Raw genomic sequence first — 20,751 nt, forward strand, 5'->3', positions numbered from 1 at the left:
GAACGGGAAGAAGCCGGAGAAGCGCCGCCGCCATGCTGAGCGTGTTCCGCTCCATCCCCACGCAGATGGTAGGGCCCCAGCGGGACGCTGCGGGCGACACGGCCGGGCGCGGGTTTAATGTCCCCTGCCCGCACGGCGACACGGGTGGGCGCAGGCTCAGCGCGATCTTGGCATCATAGATAGATAGATAGATAGATAGATAGATAGATAGATAGATAGATAGATAGATAGATAGAGGCACGGCTAGAGGGATGCAGGATGAATCCATGTAATTCCGGTTTTTGACCTGGGAGCTGGGACTCTCATGCCGTAAAAGAAGGTATTTCGCAGCTAGGTAAGGGAAGCCTCTCTGTGCTTTTCTGCCTCTGCTGTGGACGGACAGAGGGCAGCTTGTGCTCCCAGAGAGCCACGACTTTTAATGTCATGCAAACATAGATTTGTTTGGTTTGGAAGGAACCAGTGGAGATCATCCTAATCCAAAGCAGGGTCACCTAGCGGAGGAATAAATCCAGATATTTGTCTGTCAGCCAAAAACACAGGTGCCACACACACCCTCTTGGGCACACTCTCTTCTGTGGTGATACAGCTTTTAGTGATGTTAAGGTGACTACAGTGATATTTTGAACTTGCATTGCACTTACCCATATCAGACAGTGCTTGCTTCTGTTTCTAGGTGATGTGGTCAAGCCTGCAGAGGAGGTGTTTTCAGCCACTGTAAGAAAAATAATTCCAATCTGGTTTGAAAGTTGAACAAAAACACTGAGAACCCATGGTCAGGTAGACTGTAGGATCTAACCTGAAAGAGTTAAGTGGGCAAATCTTTGTTTTGAGTAACTGACTAAAACGTCTCTTTCCACAGGACTACAAGGGCCAAAAATTAGCAGAACAGATTTTTCAAGGAATCATTCTTGTTTCTGCAGTAAGTATAGTAGACCAGTGGGTGAGAACATAAAAGACTATTTTATTTTCTGATATTATAAATATTTTTCTTATTGTTTGGGGTCACTAAAAGCTTTAAACAAAGAGGGGCTGTCATGGATTAAAACTTTTCTTCCTCCTATCTTTTACTTTCCTCATTGGCCTGCAATTTTGAAAAGATTAAAAAGATGCATGAACTGTGCTTTTGAATAACCTGTATTTTTCTACCTAAATCCACCCCCTGCAACTTAATCACGTCATGGTGGGGGAAAATGTTTTTCTTCATTTAAAGTTTGATTTTTTAAAATATTTGTTTTTCCAGGTAATTGGTTTCATCTACGGGTACATCACTGAACAGTTTGGATGGACTGTCTACATAGTTATGGCTGGATTTGCTTTATCATGTTTGGTAAGAATGTTTTTTCCCTAAACCAAAAAATACATTCACTGCTTAATCTGGAATAATTGCTAAACTGAGGGGCTGTCAGGACAGACTAATGCTTGCTATGCAATTCAGATTTATTAATACATATTTGTGCTTCCTTTGATCTGTATAAAGTGCTTAGCAGCCCATTAAGTTCTTTTTTTAAAATGCTAGCAGAATTTTTGCAATTTAATACCACTTTTGAGTTCATTTTTCACTTCAGTAAAAGTTGAAGTCAAGTTCAGCTGACAGCACTGGTAACAGAAAAGACAAGGAGGCTTTCTCTGCAGTGTCATGACAATCTTGCAGCTGTTCCCTGCCCTGAGGAGAGAGACAAGGAGGCAGAATATGGAATTTCAGGAGTAATTCCTTTTCCATGCATGAGAAGTGTCCCATTCGTATTGGGGCACTCCCAATCCAGTTATACATGTGGTTCTTATACCTTTCAAGCGTTCAGATACAGCATGATTTGACCAATCACTACTCAAGACACACACACAGTGCACTGTTGAAAAGCCCCTATAATTCTCTAGCATCATCATCCATCTGCTCCTTACTTAAACATCCCCAAGTCAGCCTGGTTGCAGTTACTTACCAGTGATGCCAGGCAAGGGGAGGGTCTCAGTTCAGTGTGGGAGGTGCTGGGATGCTGCTGTCACCTCAGGAGTCCAGGGGTGTCCTTCTTTCCTCAGAGGGGGTGCTGTCCTCCTCCTTGCAAGAGCCTGGGATGCTTTAGTCATATACTTAAGCACGACTTGGAACGCAAACTGTAAATGTATATGAAATTTTATGAGTTGTATTAGGACTAATAGATAATTAGGGATTAAGATATTCCTAAGAAGCTGTACAGAACAGCTCTTTAGCATCTTGATGTCCATGTTCTGACTCCATTCCTTTGCCCTCAGCTGACACTCCCTCCGTGGCCCATGTACCGCCGCAATCCCCTCAAGTGGCTGCCTGTCCAGGAGTCAGGCACAGAAGAGAAGAAGGCAGCAGACAGGAAGCCAAAGAGACATTCTAAAAGCTAAAAATTATGGTTTCCAAGTTGTTACTTTGTTAATTTTTGTTAAATTAATTTCCACTGAGAAATACTTCTTTGGCTTAGTGTTTGGGTAGGTTTTTTTGTTAGTACTTTGTATACAACCAAGCTCTGCAGGGAGCATGAAGGCTGGAAATTGGGTCTGGAATTTCAGGGAAGTCCTTGGGAATACAGGGAAGGGGGGATTAACTTCAGAAGGTTACTGGCGGTCAGACCTCAAGTATTTCACCAAAAAGGAGCACAGTGAGTCAAATGAATTCTAGTTAATCTGTTGCCATAGCTGAAAAGATAATAAACAGCTGGACTTCTGCTGAAATATTTCTACCTGTGTGTAAAACAAGCTGTCAGTAGTGCCTGGTTGTAACAAATACTGTGAAATGGTACAAACCCCACAGACCTGAAAATAACTGTGCAGAGGGCCAGTTTTTGTTTAAAATAAATTTCCCTTGGAAAAACAAGTAAGAATAGCTCTTGAAACATTGTGACTTGAGCATATAGTGTGTGAGAAGCAGCAGGATCCATAGGTAAAGGCATTTTATTTTACTACTGTCATGTCAGAAAGCTCCCTCAGAGCTGCTGGAGGTTACAGTATTTTAGCTACAGGCAGGAAAATAGACAAGTTGTTAATTTATAATTTTATTTTACAAATTCAATTCCCTTTGACTTCTTTATTGTTTAAAAAACATGTGCTTTTCCTGTGGGAAAACAGATGGTACACAACAATGTCTGGGGGCTGTAGCAAGACACTCTGGATGCAAACAAAGAGAAATAAGTATTTTATATTTTCCCTAAGTGATTCTGGTCTTGGGCACTTTCATTCCTAAAAGGAATTAGTATTTGTAAGGCAAAGGGATTTCTCCAGCTGGGACCATAGTAACCATGGCTGCATTCCTTTCAGACATTTTCAGACTTATTTTAACCAGTTACCAAATTGTTTCCCCCACCTTGGTGACTGTCTCAGCAACAAAACACAAGAACAAAGTCTCTCTTTACAGGCAGTACAACCGCCCCCTTCAGCACTTGGACTTGGCAGTTTACACAACCTAAAGACCTCGAGTTCCACAAAAATTAGTAATTGTCTCTTCATGCTAATTTTTGAGAACAATCTGATGTAATAGATTATAGTTTACCACATCAGAGCCTTGGCAAAGATTTTGTTTTGTACTTAGTATGAGACCCCACACCAAAAACCTTTTTTTGCTATCACAAATTCAAACCAGAACATAATTTTTTTTGACACTCCTTAGTATACAAAACTTGGTATCCAGCCCTATTTGCATCTATGAAAAGCAACTTTTTAAGGGACTAAAAACTAAACTAAACAGCTTCTCTTCTGAGAAACTGTTAGCCTGGTTCACATTTTAACATGAAAAATATTACTACAAACTGTAACATTTTCTGCAAGTTCACCTCCTTATTCCAGCAAAGGAGATCAATGGATAAATGTGCTTTGTAAGCTGATCCAGTCTATCAAAGGAGCTAGAAAACAGTTCTTTTCTCCAAGAAAAAGATTCTGGTCAGAGCTTCACATTTTCCTCAAGGAATTTCAGGTGCCGAGCCTTCGCACTGTAACTTATGTACTTGTCTCCCATGTGCTCCCGCAACTGCAGCTGTTGAGAATACACACAGAACAAAACCCACAACATTTACTGGCATTGAAAAAAAACAGAAACTACCAAAATATTAACAAAAAAATACCTAAGCAATCAGCTGAAAGAAGCATGTGAAGCTTGGAAATGTAGGTGAGAGAGAAAAAAAATGAACATGGTTGTTGTCTAAAAGCATGAGACATTCAAATGCCACCCAAAAATTTAAAATACAAGATCATCGCAGATTACAAACAAATACTGCCTGGGTAAGTGTAACCAAGTTCTGAATCAAAGGAGCTGGAGGTATTTGTCATTCACCTTTATTAAGCATTGATGTTAAATTATTTCTTATTTTGGACATAAGGGGCATAAGGCAAGTAATCTGAAGGGAAAAATTTGAGAAAAGAAATTATTACTGGAGAAACAGCACAGAGTAAAATTATTTGCATCCCTCACACCTCCTCCAAACTCAGGGACCATGGTACAATTCTAAAGCTTTGATGGTTTCTGAAGAAGTTGCAGTTGAACATAATCTACACCTAGAATCAAACTCAAGAGTAAAAATTACAATATTATTAGGTCCTTGCCTGCCCATGGCTACATAAAGACTTTCTGGAATCAAGGTTTACCCTATCACAATAGGGTAATGATCCTGCTTGTTTATCTAGGTTTATAAAGAAATTAAACCATTTTATTATGAAAGACATTCACCTCTCTTTTTGCTTCGTCATCTTCTTCCATGATTCTGTACACCTTCTCAAGAAGTTTCACTCCCAATCCTTGCACCACATCAGATCTCAGGATTTCAACCATTCTCCTAATCTTGTAAGGGACCAATAACATATCTATTAAAAATAAAATACAATCAAAAAATCAGTACAGTAGTAATTACTTTCAGTACAGACAATTTTCATGTTCTGCAAAAGAATATGGGATGACTCTTAAGTATTACCACAGAATCCCAGAGCAACAGACCTGAAGGAATCTCTTCCATTTTTAATTCCTCTGATTCATCAGGTGATTTTCCATGCAAAATCAAAGTGTCTCGATATTTTCTATGAAGTTTAAACTCTGGGGCTGGGGTTGAGGTTACACAGCACTCAGAGTTCTCCTTGGAGTCCATTTTCAGTGTCCATGTCATCAGCTGCACTAAGTCATTCATTTCATTCACACTGCTTTTCCTGGGAGAGAAGGAAGAAATAATTCAGTCACCATCATAATGCAACTTCCACTCTACATTCCAAGGGCGTGAGATGAGTTTATTGAGGCCCTAGTAAGTATTCCATGTTATATTCTTTGTTGTGATGTAGTTTTATCAATAGCAACATCAGCACTATTTCTTCTAACAAAGGCTCAGAGCCTGGTCACTGCAAAACTCCACAATCCTACTGGCTACTGCTGACTGGTAATGCAACAAATTGCATCTTTTGAAAGCTGCTTACACTGGCAGAAATCAGAGATAAATTCAGCCTCATTTACAGTGGAAAGGAAGCATATTGGCACTTTTTAATTTGTACTTTTAATGCATCCTGAAAGTAGATGTCCTTTGGTGCTGGAAGATTGGTTTCCTGGGAAGCTACAGTTCACAAAATCAGAAGTAAACAATCCCGTAGCCCAGAAAGTTCAGCATGGAAAGAGTTACAGAGGCACAAGAATTACATGGGGCTGTTTTCCTCTTATGCATCACATACTTCTTCAATCACTCACTATGCAGAGATAAAGTGTGAAAGCCATTTTTTTACACTCCAAGTCAAGGTCCAGTCTGGCACAGTATTAAACAAAATCCTTACTTCTCCTTGGAATCACCATCAGACTTGTCTGTAGAGCTTGTGGAAGAGCTTAGCTCGTCATCAGACAGGCAATGGGCTTCTCTCTTTCCCTAAGGGAAGAGGGAATAAATAAAAATATTCTAATAGCTGAAAGTAATTCAGCAATATAGTGGCATAAATTACTGTTCCTACATGGAAGCAATTCTTTTGACAAAGTTTACCTGAGAAATACTGGGATCCGATGAGGACTGGGGAACTTTAACACAATTTTCCACAAGTGACTTCGCTTCAACTACCGCACCATTTAATGCCTGTCTCGCTGGAACCACTGGAAGGATGACATTTTGAAAATATTTACAACTAAGCTGTGTGTATTCTGAATTAGTTCCATGCTCATGCAAGAAAAAAATCTATTGCCTAGCAGAAGGCAGGCAGGGAGGTAGGTATTTTGCTAATAGAAAACACTGAAACTTCTGTCTGAAAAGGAATATTCTACATTTCATGTACATTGCAAAGATAAATTGTCAACACAGAACACAATTGAACATAACTAAAAAGCAGAAAAATACAGACATGTTAACAGAACTTCTTATTTAACACAGAACTAGCCCCTTAGTGCACCATTCTGAAGATGGCAGTGAAGAACAGGCAAGAAGTTGTCATTTCTTCATGAAGAAGTTATTAGCCTGCTTACACATAAACTGTTAACATGTAAACATAAAAATTACCAGAGGGAAGCATCTCCCGAGACTGTTTCAGCCTCCTCCGTTCTCTTGCTGACAAGGGCCGCTCCTTCAAAGGAAGTTAATTTGATATTAATTTGCAATCACCATTATGGCTTTTGTTTTCTAATCGCCTATTAAGCAAAAAATCCTTTTCAATTTATATGGGAGAGGGAGCTATTATTTAATGCTTAATTATTTATTACAAAACTGTCTTAAATGTGACCAGTCTGAACTCTAGAAAAGGGGCTTCTGACCTCCAAGGCTCAGCAAGGCTCATCCCACACTGAGCAGGGCTTCCCCTGAGGCAGGAAGCTACTACACATTTCTTTACTCACTGTGCACACACTTAGGGAAAGCACTGCTCAGAAGGAATGAGACAAAAGCAAGCAGGCAGTTTTCATCACTAACCTTTGGAATGGCTGCTTGGATGGGTTTGGCACTATCTGTAGGCTCAGAGGGCTCTGCAACCCTCTGGGCTGTCTTTGCGGTCACATCAGAAGGAACAGGTAGAGGCCGAGGAGAAACTGCTCTGAACTTGACAGAGAAGTAGGCAATAATTTATTACTTTTTTATTATTTAAAGTTTAAGTACTCTGTAATCTAGAAGACATTTTTGCATGGTACAGCTGAATGCCAGAGATTTTGAATCCTACTGTAATCTCTTCACATCTCCCAGTTTGACCCTTCCTTCTCTACATCTCTGCTTGTATCCATTTCCCTTCTTTCCATCCTGACATCTTATCCCCCCTCCTCCCAGACTATTTTTCAGCCAAGGCCTTTGCAACAACTGTCCCCACCCCTAAATAGCAAAACCCAAAAAGAAAACCAGGTTATCAGTCACCAGTCACCCCTTTCTCTAGCCTTTTGCCTTTCCTCAAAGAAACCTCCCTGCTCAGTGTGGAAGAACTGACAGGAGCTCTATCCTGTGTGCATGCCAAGATTTTCTTCCTACAGTTTGCACTCAGAAGCTCAGGGCAGCCATCACTCATCTGTTCTAAAGCACTACTAAACCACTACCCACCACAAGTAGCCTATTCCACAAAGATACCGACTTGTAGTCACAAACAAGTGTCCTAATGGAATTTCCTAGGAAAGAATGCAACCCAGTAAAGGCACAGCCCATCTGGTACACCCATCTCATCCCTGTGAGGTATGGGGATTTTCAAATATTTACTCAGGCTGCTTCTAACAGTCACCTTCAGTGATCTGCATTTGTTACCACTGAAGTTATACAGACACACATGAAACAAGAACAGCATTAAAACACCCACCCTTTTTTAGAAAAAAGGTCCCACGTTTAAAGAGGAAAAACACAGGAGTCTTAAAGGAAAGAGGAGAAGTATTTTTCAAGTATCTGCACCTTCTCCGAGCAGCCTTCAGCAAGTTCTCTCTTCTGCTGCTGCTGCTGCTGTGAGAGAGAGGGTTCATTGACAGAGCTGTGAGGCTGTATGTGGAAGGTCATTTTTCCCTGAACATCTCCTGAAGCTCCATGACTGACATCATCCTAATAAGTAAAAGCATTTTTTAAAAAAACGCAGACTTGTCATTCCCAGATTTATACAAAAACACTTAAAAAAACCCCAAAACCAAAACAGGCCACTTTACTACTTGGACTGCAACCACCTTAACATAGCACAGGTACAACCACAATAAATTCTTACTTCAGAGATAAAATATCTGTTGTATCAGCATCATTAACTACTAAGCCTTCAAAGACGGACACTTACTTGAATTACAGCGGGAACAAAGGGTGCAAGCAGCTTTTCAGTAGAATCCAAGCTCTGCAACAAATAATTATTTCTCATTAAAAATCTCATGGTAGACTAAATTGCAGTGAGAGGCCAATCACCACCATTAGTCCCCAAATCCAAATCAAGATCATTCAGGCCTATTTACAACATAGAACAAAAGTTACAAAACTATTCTTACCCTCTCTGTTGTCAGCTGGAAAACCAAAATTTTTTCCCCTGTAAAAACAGAATTCCAACAATCTAGACAGATGCAACCCCAAAACTACTTCAACCATATTGCCTTTGCAAATCTGAACATAATGCTCCTAACTAACTACTTAAGAATCTCAGTAATCACATCAGCAACATCCTACTTTGACAGAAAAACATGTGCAGAAGCTCTGTAAATTGTAAAAGCTGGCCAATGGTTAACTCTATTCCAAATAAATAATGCATTACCAGCTCAGTTTGCTTTTGGTCTTTTGATACAGGCTGCAGTAGTTTCAAAGTGTCATCATCATCTTCTACAGAATCAACAGAAGATGGCTGAGACTCAATACTTTCAGCTTTAAAAGCCTGTTTTGCTCTTTGCTGTTGTCCATCTTCCTTAATTGGTGGGTTATTAGATGTTATTTTAGAATGGCCTGGAACATGTAAATGCTTTGCTTTATTCTTCTCTGGAATACTCTCACTGCCACGCTTCTCCCTTCCACACTTCATCCTCTCTGACATGGAGACATCAATGTTCACTCCACTGACGGTAGCTATGGAGTCTCCCAAGCTGGTCAGATTGCTTTTGCTTGGTTTTCTTTCCAACTCAACAGCTGGTTTCTCTGAGGGACAAAATTTGGTGGCTTTACATTTGGTGACGCAATCTTCTACATCCTAGGATTAAAAGAAAAAAATTAAAAGTCGTTAGCTTTTGGGTTTTACACACAAATGAAAGAATTCTCTAAGCATCTAAGGAAAACCAAGAACACACCAGAGCACATAAACTGAAAGGATATTCTGATCAATAACAGATTAGGAGCCTCAAAAAAGTCAAAATCCACGTTTTTAAAGAAATTCAGATTTGCAAATGACCTCTTTCAGGTATTGGTTTATACACATGGAGTACACCTACTCTTCACCAGGACCATGAAAGAGAAGTTGTGCTCTCTTGGATCTTCCCTAAGGGAGGAACAAGCACCAAGAGCTTTTAGGATGTGCTTCACCACATACATTCAGTATTTTAACATTGAAAGCTCAAACCCAGAACAGCAGACATATTACAGAAAACAAAAAACACGCACAAGATTAGCCATTACAAAAGGTTTGTTCTAACCACTGGAAAAAAAGTTTAACAATAAACAATTTTGGTTGTGACTATAATTAGTTTATAAATATATGCTTTTCATTGGAAAAAAATATTACCACTTATCATAAAATATTTGAAAAATTATTTAATCCCAAATACTCCAAGAGTAACTCACATAAAACCAGGTATTGTTTACTTAACATCTTATAGATATTGCAATTAGCTTCCCTGATCCACAGCTGTTTAATTACTTCCACTCTTATCTAAAAATAATTCCTTCCCTAATATGAATATTACACATTGCTTGAATTCAGATCTAATATTCTCAGGCATGCTCCAGGCACTTATAAAACTGAGATGCTTATCTAGAAAAAGCAAGAGGGATTTAGGTTTTGTTGGCTTTTTTTGAAGGTAAAAAACCCCAGTATCTTACAACTTTGTATTTTCTAGCTTGCTCAGAGGAGTGGTTTTGGTGTGTAACATTCCTGCTCTGAGATTCATTCTTTGCTGAGACGACAGAACAAGGGTCTTTAGGCTTAGAATTCACTGTTTTCTTATGATTTCTAGCAGCTTTCCTGTAAAGAAAATGGAAGTTGCTCATTCAATCACCATCAACAAGGTCCTAAAATATTTCTCTAGATTATACTAATTAAAAAAAAAAACCAAAAAACCCACTCTACTGAAGAGCTTTCATATGAAGAGTACCAGATACTATGCACAATACTCTTATTTTCAATTCTAGAAAAGGAGCTTAAAAACACAATTCAGACTCTGCCAGCAATATACACTTGTTCTGCAGAGCACCAATGTCAATTCTATCTGGAAGCAGTAAAATAACTGACTAAACTTGACAAAGAAAAATAACTTTATCAGTGTATATCAAAAGGAACTTGGTTTTTCAACTCCCAGATGATAAATGGCCTCAAGAACCATATGGAATGGTGTGTGTTTTCTACCAATTCTGTATTTCTAAGCACTACAAAGTTTTATTCTGAATTTGCAGAAAAAAATATTTTCCATTCTAATTCCCTCACATTTTTCAAAGAATTCAAAGAAACTCATGTTCATATGCTTTGTAGCTGCACATAACAAAATTTACTTTATCCTGCTGCAAAACCCAGGAAAAGTTGTTAAAAAAAGACTACTATAACATGAATATTTTGCAGAGAATCCCTCAAATGAAAATGTCTTACGCCTTTGTGGCTTCCAGAAACAAAGAAATCTGTTGTTTGATATATGGCTGTCTCAGGATGCTTTTCACACTAGGTCTTTCCTCAGGTTTTTTATTGAGCATAGTTTGTATTATTTCTACCAGCTGTGGGCTGTAATCCTTTGGCATGGGTGGCAGCTGTGAAAGGAAAGGGAAGCCTGATATTATTTAATATATTCATCAACAGGGGCTACTGCTACAATGTTTATTTGTGACCATTATGGTCAGCTACATAAAAAAAATTGTATAAAAAAATAGACTCATTATTCAAATGCTAGAAGTTGCCCAACTGCTTAATAATAAACAAAATACTGAAATTCCAACTATGTGTCTAAGAACTGCTCCTAACTATTAATATGAACAATAGAAGTTCTGTAAATAGGCTTAAATTATAAAAAAGAAATCCATATTAACTTCATTATATGCCAAAGCAAGAAGACACTTAAATAAGCTAATTGTCCATGAAAGGAAAATGGCATCACACAGTAATTTAATATTTATACAATGTTTATGCAAAACCAGTCACCATCATAATGAAAACCAGAAGCAAATTAAGAAAGTCATCTCAGGACTTTGAAAATTAATTGGTATATTCATTACATTATGAGATAATGAGAAACTCTAGCCATATCTGCAAGGGAATAATTCCCTTGGTCTGATATCACATCATCCACCACCATGAAACAACAGTCTTACATATGATGGTGTATATTACATGCAAGTATTTTTAACTCCATGAAATATTTCTGATTAGAGAAGATAATCTCAATTTCTAGCTAGAAAATCTAAGCACACATAAGAAAACAGGAGTTTTTACCTTCCCTTCAATAATTCGGTAAGCCAAGGAATTCATGTCCTTAGCATTGAAGGCGTGTTTCAGTGTTGCCATTTCATAAACACAGCAGCCCAAGGCCCAAACATCAGACTGAAAAAAGGGGAAGAGAAAATGTTTGGAAACTTCTTATTGGTTACACAAGTTTTATCTTTGGACTTAGTTAACTGCTTTCAAAGAGGCCTTTAATGGCACTAAGCTAATTAAGACAAATTCCATTGCAAACTTTTGGCTTCAGTCTTACTCTTCCATTTTTAATTTTGATCAAGTGAACTATTTTCTTACAAACATCCCCATATTTTCCCAAAAGGAAGTGTAGAAATTAGCTATCTTTGGGGGGAGAGTGGCTTGTTTCCTTTCTTAGTACAATATCCATCCTAACTGTAAATGAAAAATCTTGATTTTTCATTGGAAGAAGCTCCCCTCTAAGCTCTTGCTCATTGCAGACACTCATATTTATGGTGTGTGTGGTTTACAGCAAGAGCTGAACATATTTGCTTTGTTCTGTTTTAAATTCACAACAACACTGCTTATTCCTCTCATTAAAATTTCCCTTTCCTTTTTTTGGGTTGTTTTTTAATGCTGCTGTTATTTCTAATACAACTTTTGAGTGTAAAACTTCCTGTCTGGCATATAATAAATTCAGAAAGTGCATGTCTCTAACACAGACTGATACTTCTGTTCCCATTCTCTATCTCTCCAGCTGTGAGAAGTACAGGCAGCGTGCTGAACACCTTGGCTGCGATAATTTAGCATGTGCTATGAATTCCCAAACACAGTTCCAGAAACAAACATTCCTACAAATCTCTCTCCTGATTTTTGTTTGGTCTTTGGGAAGATTAGAAGCACTTGGAAGCAATAAGAAACTCAAAACCACAGATATTGTAATGATCTCAGACAAATAAAATAATGTTCCTAAGAAAATAGAAATAACATTTTCATACTGTACCTTGTAGTTGTAGGGTTTGTTAGAGAAGAGTTCAGGGCTCATGTAGTATGGGGTGCCTATGAGTGTGTTGGCCATGTCATATTGGTTTTCCAACACTCTGGCTATTCCCAGGTCTCCCACTTTGATTATATTTGTTCGTGTCAGGAAAATATTCTGAGTTTTAAGATCTCTGTGTAGAATGTGCTTTTCATGTAAATACTAGGGGGAAAAAAATCACATTAATAAGGTTAATTAACTCCTAATTGCTTCTTTGACACTGAAAAGTAAAATCTCATTACACAAGTCAAAAAAAGAAAGCACAGAAGTGGAAGAAACATAAATCACTCTCAAGGTCAGGAGTGACCTGTTAAGGCAGTATTGGTGAAATAACATTAAAAGTGACTGATACATGCAAGGGCCTAAAACTCGGCACTACTTTAACCAAATTTAGCCAAAAGCATGGCCCTTGTAAATCAGCAGAAAAGAGGAAATCAAAATGTAAAGTTAAGACTGTAACTCACTTTCTGCTGCTTTCATTTCTTGACAGTCTTAGTCCAAAAAAATTTCAGAGGAAATTACAATGTGAGCTTTGTGTAAACAGGGAAGAAAATTAGTCATAACAAACAACAGACAATACCCATAATTAGCGTATTTTTGACCGTGACAGCCAACTTTTAGATAGAATTTTCTGTCCAATTTCTTATTCTTTAATGTTAACATCTATATCTGGTCTTTATTGCTGTCACAATTGCCTTTAAAGTTTGATAACCTCCAATTACAAATTTAAAAGAGTAGGATATAGCTCAATAGAAATAATGCATTAGTAGTCTAAATTTACCATTAAAAACAGCAATAAAAAGACTGAATACAAAATGCTTCTGAAATATGCTTTTTTTCCAAAAAAAATGCATTTTGTAAATTTAATGTTAACTTTGAAAACAGAGAAGCATTTCAGATGATAGTTGCAAACACCCCAAAGGTAACCACTGTCTACTGTGCTACAGAGGTGCGGACATAAAGTATGTCAGCAATTTCTTACTTAAAATAGTTAATTTGACTGCAATAATCTGTTTTTAATATACTAATAAACACGGTATTTAGATGCTAACCCAGCCAAACAGGAATCCAAAAGCCTGCAGCTTAGCTGGAATTTTTAAATACCTATAAAGTCAAATTAAGATTATATCTGAAGGTGACAAAATTACATTTCCTTGTACCTGCAGTGCCATGGCAATCTGGACAAACCACTCCACCACCTGATTCTCAGGCAAGAGTTTTCCCTTCTGTTCCTTGAGTTTGTGGTAGAGGTCTCCTCCCTCGCAGAAGCCCATCACAATGTAGAGGTGGCCATCATCCCCCTGCCAGGACTCTCTGTAGGTGACAATATTGGGGTGTCTCAGCTGGGACAGAAGCTGTGCCTCCTGCTCTGCTGCTCTCCTCTCACGGCTGGAAGCACTTCTAAGGTTTAACTTTTTGATGACATACTGTAAAAGACAAGGCAAGGTGTATGGTAAGAGATGAAAGTAACACTGCAGAAGCCCTAGGGAATTCCCCAGATCTAAAGGAAATGCAGTGTTTGAAATCTCCATTCATTATTCTCTACGGAGGCTGCAGTTTGGCTTAAAGTTATGCACAATTTCTTCTTTTCTACCCTTACACCATAGAAGTGGAAAAGGTGCATTCCATTCATCCACCTAAATACAACTCCGCTCAGGAATTTTGTGGTGTTGCTTTCTTCTAACTAATGTTCACATTTCTCTTTCTCTCTTCTCTCTTTCTTTCCACACATTTTTAAGTATGTGTCTGTCACTCATCTTTTAAGCCTGAAGTACCTGTTTGTGCATCACACTTACTCTCAAAAATGCCACATCAATAGCAAACTTTAATATATATAAATAATGCAATCATATGCAAACAGACGATAAAAGTCATCTGAAAGAGACAAAAGGTCTTATGCTCATTCCTAAATTTCTTTTCTTTATTAAGATGGATCAAGATTTTTTCAAAGCTACATACAAAAGTTGTTATCTACTTCCTTAATATGTACTACATAAAACGTAATTCTAAGGAATTTCAGGTTTCAGCAAAAACATTCATGAAGCTGAAGATGAGACAATAAAATCCATAGAACACTTTCATCACCCACAATACCAATATTTAGGTCTGACTCTGGCCCTATCCTGATAAGAATTTTGTAGGACATCACTTTAGGGCATCAGCTTTTCACAGAACAATCATGTCATGATTACATGGTTTGAACATGCTCTTATTGGAGAGGTTTTAAATCAAAACTTTTAAATATTTTTACTTGCTGAATTTTAGCATCCTCAGAGATGGTTCAGTGTCTGTTCTCCAGGCTGTGCCTATTAATTAGCCCAGCACATTTAATTAGTGCTGAGGAGATGCCCGTCTATACCAAGGGAACCAATTACCCAGGAAATCTACAGCACCTCATGATTTTGTGTTTCAGAAGCCTGCTGGATAGAACCTGTGATGATGCAAAACTTCCAGGAGGAATATCACAAAGCTAATTGTGTACAGCATCACCTAATTTCAAAATAAAATAGAAATGCTGCTACTACTGTGTTCTTTGTGACAATTCAACTACAACTCTATCTTTGGGTATGGATATCATTTAAGCTTATATTAGCATGTTTTAGAAAATGCACACCAAAATGCAAAAAATACATGTATTAGCCTTACTTTAAACCTGACATTGATTATATTTAGTTTAATGAGCATGTTTTCCTGGCAAGATTCTCTACTGAAGTCTATTGCAGTGCTCTTCCAACTTATTTGATACCAAATTGTGTATGAATTCCATTTTGTTTTGTTCTAAACACTTAAAGCTATTTGACCTTCTCCATAAAAATCCAGCAATCAGTTAACAGCAAATATGCTTAAGTAAGACAGAAATTTCTTTCGCAGAACATGTGGCACTGTGCCAAAGCCACAACAAAAAATCCTGATCATCGTGCTACAGAAGAAACTTTGTAAAAATTGGCAAAAGATAAAACACAGTAAACCACACCAAATATTTATAAAGCAACTACAAACAGGAAGCAAGGCTCTTTCCAGTGCTACTGACCCAGCAGCACCACAATGAAACCCAAGAACCTGTATCCGAGTGAGTGACCTCAATGTACTGTTTACTTTTAGGATGAGGTGAGCAACTCTTTGAGGACATTGGACTGTGCACAGTGGCGATGGCCTGGAGGGAACAAGTCCAGCCATCACTGCTACCCAAGCCAGGGGTCACAGGGATTTGCCTCGGGATTCCAAGCAGGGAAGTGCCCTCATCCGAGAAGGACACACCCTCTGATCCCTGCTGGGAACAAACCTCCCATCACCTCCAGTAAAACCCCGGGCATCAGGCTCACCCGGGAGGTTCCTGTGGCACTGCTCTCTGGATGTTCTCCATCCCCATTCTTTGCCTTCTCACATTTCCTATCAAACACCTCTGCTTTGGCCAGACTAGACAGATTATTTCAGTTTTCCAACAAAAATACTTGCACTTCTACTCTGATGCAAGCAAAACCTTCCCGGGAAGAGTCGTCTCCACACCTTTAACTCAAGTTCTTATAGACAAGGGAAGAGAACGGAAACATCAGCTCGGGCGGCTGCAGCCACACGCCAACACGAGATGATGACCACAGCCACACCCGGACACACGGTGACGGCCACAGCCCCACCCTGACACCTGGCCGCAGTCACACCTGCACCCCCACACGAGGCCATGTCCTGGTCGTGCCCAGGGTGGTCAGGGCCATTAGCCAAAGCCATTAGCCAGCCACAGCTAGGCACGGGTCACAGATGTACAGACGCCGCAGCACCCACAGCCCAGCCCCGGCCATTCCCCTCACGCCGAGCCCCGTCCGCCGCCGTGGCCAAACCCCGCGGCCCAGCCTCTCGCTACCTGCTTGCGGTCCTGGCGGTGCCGCGCCAGGCTCACCTCCCCGTAGCTGCCCTTGCCCACGGCCCGCAGGAAGCAGTAGGCAGCCAGGGGCATCCTCCCACCGCCGGGCCCGGGAAGCACCCGCTGCCATAGAGATGCCCGGGGCGGCCACGGCCATGGAGCGCCCGGCGCGCAGCTTCCCGGCGCGGGCGCGGCGCCGCCGCGGCCATTTTGGAAGTGGGCACGGCGGCCATGTTGAGAGCGGGCAGCGCGGCTGAGGGAGCGAGCCCGCCCCTCGCTGCGGCCCCGGGACAGCGCCGTCCCCTCAGTGCCTCGCCTGCCGCGTGTCCCCGGCGGGCTGCTCCGCCACAGCGCTGTGCTGAGCCCGCCACAGGGACACGGCTGTGCCAGAACCGCTGCCGTGAGGCCCGGCTCCACAGAACCATCCCGTCCCTTTGGATGGGATAGGGAACTAGTTAAAAAAATCTCCAGGCTGGGTAAAAAGGAGCTCCTGGAGCTCTCCCGTGGCTGAGCACCTCATAACACTGACTGCAGGAAAACCAGAAAATAGAATGTTTTGTTTTCCCTGAGCACGTAACTCCTAGTCCTCGAAGTCTGTCTTTCATTAACGGGTGAAATGAACCAGCTTCATGCATGTTCTTCATGGTATTGTGGGTGATGAAAGTGTTCTATGGATTTTATCGTCTCATCTTCAACTTCATGCATGTTTTTGCTGAAACCTGAAATTCCTTAGAACTACATTTTATGTAGTACATATTAAGGAAGTAGATAACAACTTTTGTATGTAGCTTTGAAAAGATCTTGATCCATCTTAATGCAAAAAAGTTTAAGAGAGAATTAACACTGTCAGGGTAACAAACACAGGAAAATGGCCCTGCACCTGCAGGCTGGGTGCACACTGGGCGTGCAAGAGGCAAGACCCGGGAGCTCGGACCTGGTTTCAGCCATGAAGATAAATAGGAACCCATGTAATGAGGAGTTTCCAGACCGGACAGGATACATGTCAAATAACGATACCTAAATCAGGTACCTGAGTGATATGGAGAATTACAGGGATACTTTTGAAATGGAGCTTAAATGGCTTTCACAGACTGCAAGCTCTGTTATGGCTGCAGTAAATTTGAGCCAGGAAAAGCCTTTAAGGAAGTATCAGAAAGATGACAGTTTTCATTTGGGAAAAAAGTGGGTCTGGGGTGGAGATTAATCTCAGTTGCCAGTACAAAAATGACTCTGAATTTCTGTTTGGAGCTCTTACATAGAAAAGATGTTTCTGAAATATTCTGTAAATTCTTTAACAGATTTTTTTTTTTCTTTTAAACAGTATTCTGTAGATTATACCTATTTAAAATTCAGCATCTGATTTTTCCCAAATGCCTAATGCTTAATCCCACTTCTGTCATTGGGTTATTTATTAACACTTGGTAAACAAAGCATTAGATATTACTCATATCATTCCAATTGGAACTTCACTGTTTTTCCAAAATGGAAAATAATCTATTGCTTTGTATTTTAGTATTGATTCCCACCTTTGCATCCTCGGACTTTTTGCTAGCACAGGTCAGAAACATCAAGGTAAGTAATCAACCATGTGTGGGGCTCCCACTCCTTAGAGATTATTTTCTTGCAGTTTATCAGCATTTATCAGAGAGCTCATACAATGCTGGCAGCAGAAGCTCTGTGTTCTCTGGTACCCCTGGACACAGGATAAAAGCTGGAACTCAGGCTGGTTGATCTGTAATCAGCCTCAGTTTTTAGTCAGCTCTGAAGCTTTTCTCTCTCTTTTTTTAAAATATCCTTTTCCGCTGTTTTCACTGTCATCGCTACATAATGGTGACATGTTTTAGTAAAATATTTAAATGTATAAAGCAATTGGTGCTTCCAGGGAACTGACTTTGACACCTGTTAAGGAATACAAGTGAAAAGATGGCTCTAAGAAGTAGAAAACAGAGATGTAAGACAACATCAAGATAACTGCCCACTATGCAAATGACATGGTAGGATTTTTCTTAAAAGATTTAAGTGCATGTTAGCACTACATGAGATACATCTCTCAAAGGTTTTGACTGGATCTCTGAGTAAGACAGTGCTGCCTGATGTTTTGCCTAATTTTCTTTGTTTAAGTTCCTGGCCACTACTCCTCACCTCCATAAGTCATTTCCTTCTCTCTCAGTGGCAATGTACTCTGAGAAGTTCCAGAGGGAAAATCCCTTTAGGGAGCATTCTGAATTACTGAGTAGAACAGGACAAAGCAATTTACGGTTGATTACTGTTGAATAGGTTATGATCTTTGCCAAGACTTTTTCTTTGAAAATCAGGGTAGTAACATATCTAACTTTCAAAACTCACCATGAGATTTAATGCTGTAAATTGGAAATGCCAGGGATTCTTATTATTTAACCATCATGTAGCCCAGATATAATGTAGATTTTTCCTCCTGATTACCATAGTGCCTGTGGTTCTCTGTATGTCTTGCAATGCTTAAGACTTTCTAAATGGAAGACTGCCAAAGCTCTATGCAGTGCTTCATCCATACATGCAGAGCACTATGGAAAAGTCAGTTGATTCTCCCACTTTCGTTCTGTACTTTATTTAAATGTGATTTGATTGAAATGGAGGAGATTGTTCGGTAGGGTGAAGATCTCGGTACCCATCCATGTCTTGGCCCCTTTGAGCAAGCAGTATTTAGTGCTGAAGCGTGGCTGCAATTCCGGCTGGCTGATGATCTTTAAGCTGTCAAAGCTGCTTTTAGAGCCACAGCCAGGTAGACACAAATGGCAGACCCAATTCTGCTGAAAGTGGAACAAAAATCTGCATCAGAATTCCCTGTGTGTGCTGGCACACCTTGTTCCTATGAGCTGCATTATGGCCTCTTCTCCATGTCACCCAATTAGCATCACTTGGGGTGGTGAAACCTTCAGTGTTGTAGATTCAGAGATAATTTTCATGCCTTGTTTTCCTATGTAGCATTTAGGGATATATACAAATACCTCATTCAGTGTTGTGGATTCCCAGAGGTCACTTCCAGATAACTGTACAGTTTTTGCTGAGTCTTTTAGTAGTGCTGTGGTTTAGTTTCCCAAGTTCTACAATCAGGGCTTCTTTCAGTAAGTACTGTAATGGAGTCCTCTTTTCCCTCTCTGTTTTCTTTGGAGTTCAAATTTCACTTTTCCTCTCCAATTTCCATAGATTTTTTGCACCTCTTTTCTTTTCTGCTGCCACACAAAAATGGTATTAAACAAAAGAAGAGTTTGTTGCTGTTGCAGAACTGAAAAATAATAAAATTCTAATAACTGGGGCACGTGGCAAATATGTGAAAATAATATAGAAACATTTTATCAAGTAACAGATACTCAGCATAGAGGATGTTAATTCTCATTTTAGTCTAGAATTGCATAATCATTCTGATTGGCACACTGTTGCTTTTTTTGCCCACATAGCTCAAAATGACCTTGATGTTAGTGATGGCTCAACTTATACCCAAGTGATTCATTAAAAATTAATAAACCCAGGACAAAATCACAGACTTAGAGTCACGTAATCCCCTCCCCTGTGCAAACCAGGGTCAGCTAGAGCAGGTGGCTTGGTGATGTCCAGCTGGATTGATTATCTCCATTGAAGATCAGCCCAAGTGCAAAGTGCAAAGATTTTTCTGTAGTTTCAATGGAAATTACAGAATAAGCCTCAAAATATTTACAGAATCAAAATAGAACTCCTACAAAACTACTGTTGAAGGCATAATTCCAATAAAGAGTGTGCACAACAGCAATTCTGTAAAATGCAGATACAGTATCTTTCAATTTGGAAGCAGTAGTCAGAATTGCAGAATTTGTAGCTATATACATTTTTATAGAGTTGATGGGTTGGGGTTTTTTTTGTATTTTGTATAAACTGCTTGGTAGTTCCACTGTAAGGAAAAGTTTGTGCCAAACAAACGGACATTTCAGAGTTCCACCTTTTCATTTCTCGCGATGCATACCTCAGTTTGTGTTTTGTAAGGGAAAATGACAAGCTGCAATGACAGTATGGATACAGAAAAGATAATTCCAGTATTGGAAAGGTCAGATTTGAGTTGGTGCACACTCTATAAAGGCATTAAAGGAATCCATATATGCTTGTGAAAAGGAGAGATGGACACACAGAAATCATCTGGATGGCAGTAACAGTTCGAAGGATGAACCTATGGAAATACACACAGTCTTTTTTGCTAGACTCTTACAGCAGGAGAGAAGCCTCCTCCCTCAAACCTTGCATTACCATAGATTTAATATAGCATCTTGAAAAGAACCCCAAAATAAACAAAAAATAACCCTCTGTGTCTCAGTTTTCAACTTTGAGAGGTACAGAAAGCCTTAAGTGTACTTGAGATATGTATCTG

At 39.7% G+C, this 20,751-nt stretch overlaps 3 protein-coding genes across 9 annotated transcripts in view; 2 read left to right on the forward strand and 1 right to left on the reverse strand.

Annotated features, from left to right (window-relative positions):
• Positions 1–4,676, forward strand: SPCS1 (signal peptidase complex subunit 1). Its single transcript, XM_086845583.1, has 4 exons — positions 1–68; positions 860–919; positions 1,241–1,327; positions 2,248–4,676. Exons 1-4 carry the CDS (start codon positions 33–35, stop codon positions 2,368–2,370), a joined length of 306 nt encoding a protein of 101 aa, XP_086701709.1. The 5' UTR covers positions 1–32; the 3' UTR covers positions 2,371–4,676.
• Positions 3,005–16,906, reverse strand: NEK4 (NIMA related kinase 4). 4 transcript variants are annotated; one of them, XM_023935501.2, is made up of 16 exons: positions 16,377–16,906; positions 13,678–13,944; positions 12,482–12,679; positions 11,518–11,625; positions 10,684–10,838; positions 9,924–10,065; positions 8,653–9,078; positions 8,191–8,244; positions 7,824–7,967; positions 6,873–6,998; positions 6,468–6,531; positions 5,961–6,067; positions 5,761–5,849; positions 4,946–5,151; positions 4,682–4,815; positions 3,005–3,991 (listed from the first exon to the last, which is right to left on the reverse strand). In XM_023935501.2, exons 1-16 carry the CDS (start codon positions 16,467–16,469, stop codon positions 3,899–3,901), a joined length of 2,406 nt encoding a protein of 801 aa, XP_023791269.2. In that variant the 5' UTR covers positions 16,470–16,906; the 3' UTR covers positions 3,005–3,898. The 4 variants fall into 4 exon arrangements, with proteins under 4 accessions (XP_023791269.2, XP_023791271.2, XP_023791270.2 ...); XM_023935503.2 differs by lacking the exon at positions 16,377–16,906 and adding an exon at positions 15,841–16,156; XM_023935502.2 differs by lacking the exon at positions 6,873–6,998 and having other exon boundaries at positions 16,377–16,616.
• The window catches only part of LOC111935170 (inter-alpha-trypsin inhibitor heavy chain H3-like), a 21,817-nt gene continuing 17,156 nt past the window's right edge, over positions 16,091–20,751 (forward strand). Inside the window, exons 1-2 of one of the 4 annotated variants that reach the window (XM_086845575.1) lie at positions 16,613–17,402; positions 17,890–17,948. In XM_086845575.1, coding sequence (XP_086701701.1) covers positions 17,348–17,402; positions 17,890–17,948 — 114 coding nt within the window. In that variant the 5' untranslated portion in view covers positions 16,613–17,347. Of the gene's footprint in view, positions 17,403–17,889; positions 17,949–20,751 lie in introns of all 4 variants that reach the window. The other 3 variants (XM_086845578.1, XM_086845576.1, XM_086845577.1) reach the window with 3 other exon arrangements.

This window comes from Cyanistes caeruleus, chromosome 11, assembly GCF_971803275.1.
Source record: "Cyanistes caeruleus chromosome 11, bCyaCae1.hap1.1, whole genome shotgun sequence".
NCBI lineage: Eukaryota > Metazoa > Chordata > Aves > Passeriformes > Paridae > Cyanistes > Cyanistes caeruleus.

Bases quoted from the DNA above. Each gene is read 5' to 3' on its own strand.
- NEK4 (XM_023935501.2), bottom strand. From the start codon at position 16,469: ATGCCCCTGGCTGCCTACTGCTTCCTGCGGGCCGTGGGCAAGGGCAGC. The intron at 12,680-13,677 runs GTACAAGGAAAT...TTTTCCCCCTAG, and splicing joins AGATTGCCATGGCACTGCAG to TATTTACATGAAAAGCACAT. The intron at 9,079-9,923 runs GTAAGATACTGG...TTTTAATCCTAG, and splicing joins AAGCTAGAAAATACAAAGTT to GATGTAGAAGATTGCGTCAC.
- SPCS1 (XM_086845583.1), top strand. From the start codon at position 33: ATGCTGAGCGTGTTCCGCTCCATCCCCACGCAGATG. The intron at 69-859 runs GTAGGGCCCCAG...CTCTTTCCACAG, and splicing joins GCTCCATCCCCACGCAGATG to GACTACAAGGGCCAAAAATT. The intron at 920-1,240 runs GTAAGTATAGTA...TTGTTTTTCCAG, and splicing joins GAATCATTCTTGTTTCTGCA to GTAATTGGTTTCATCTACGG.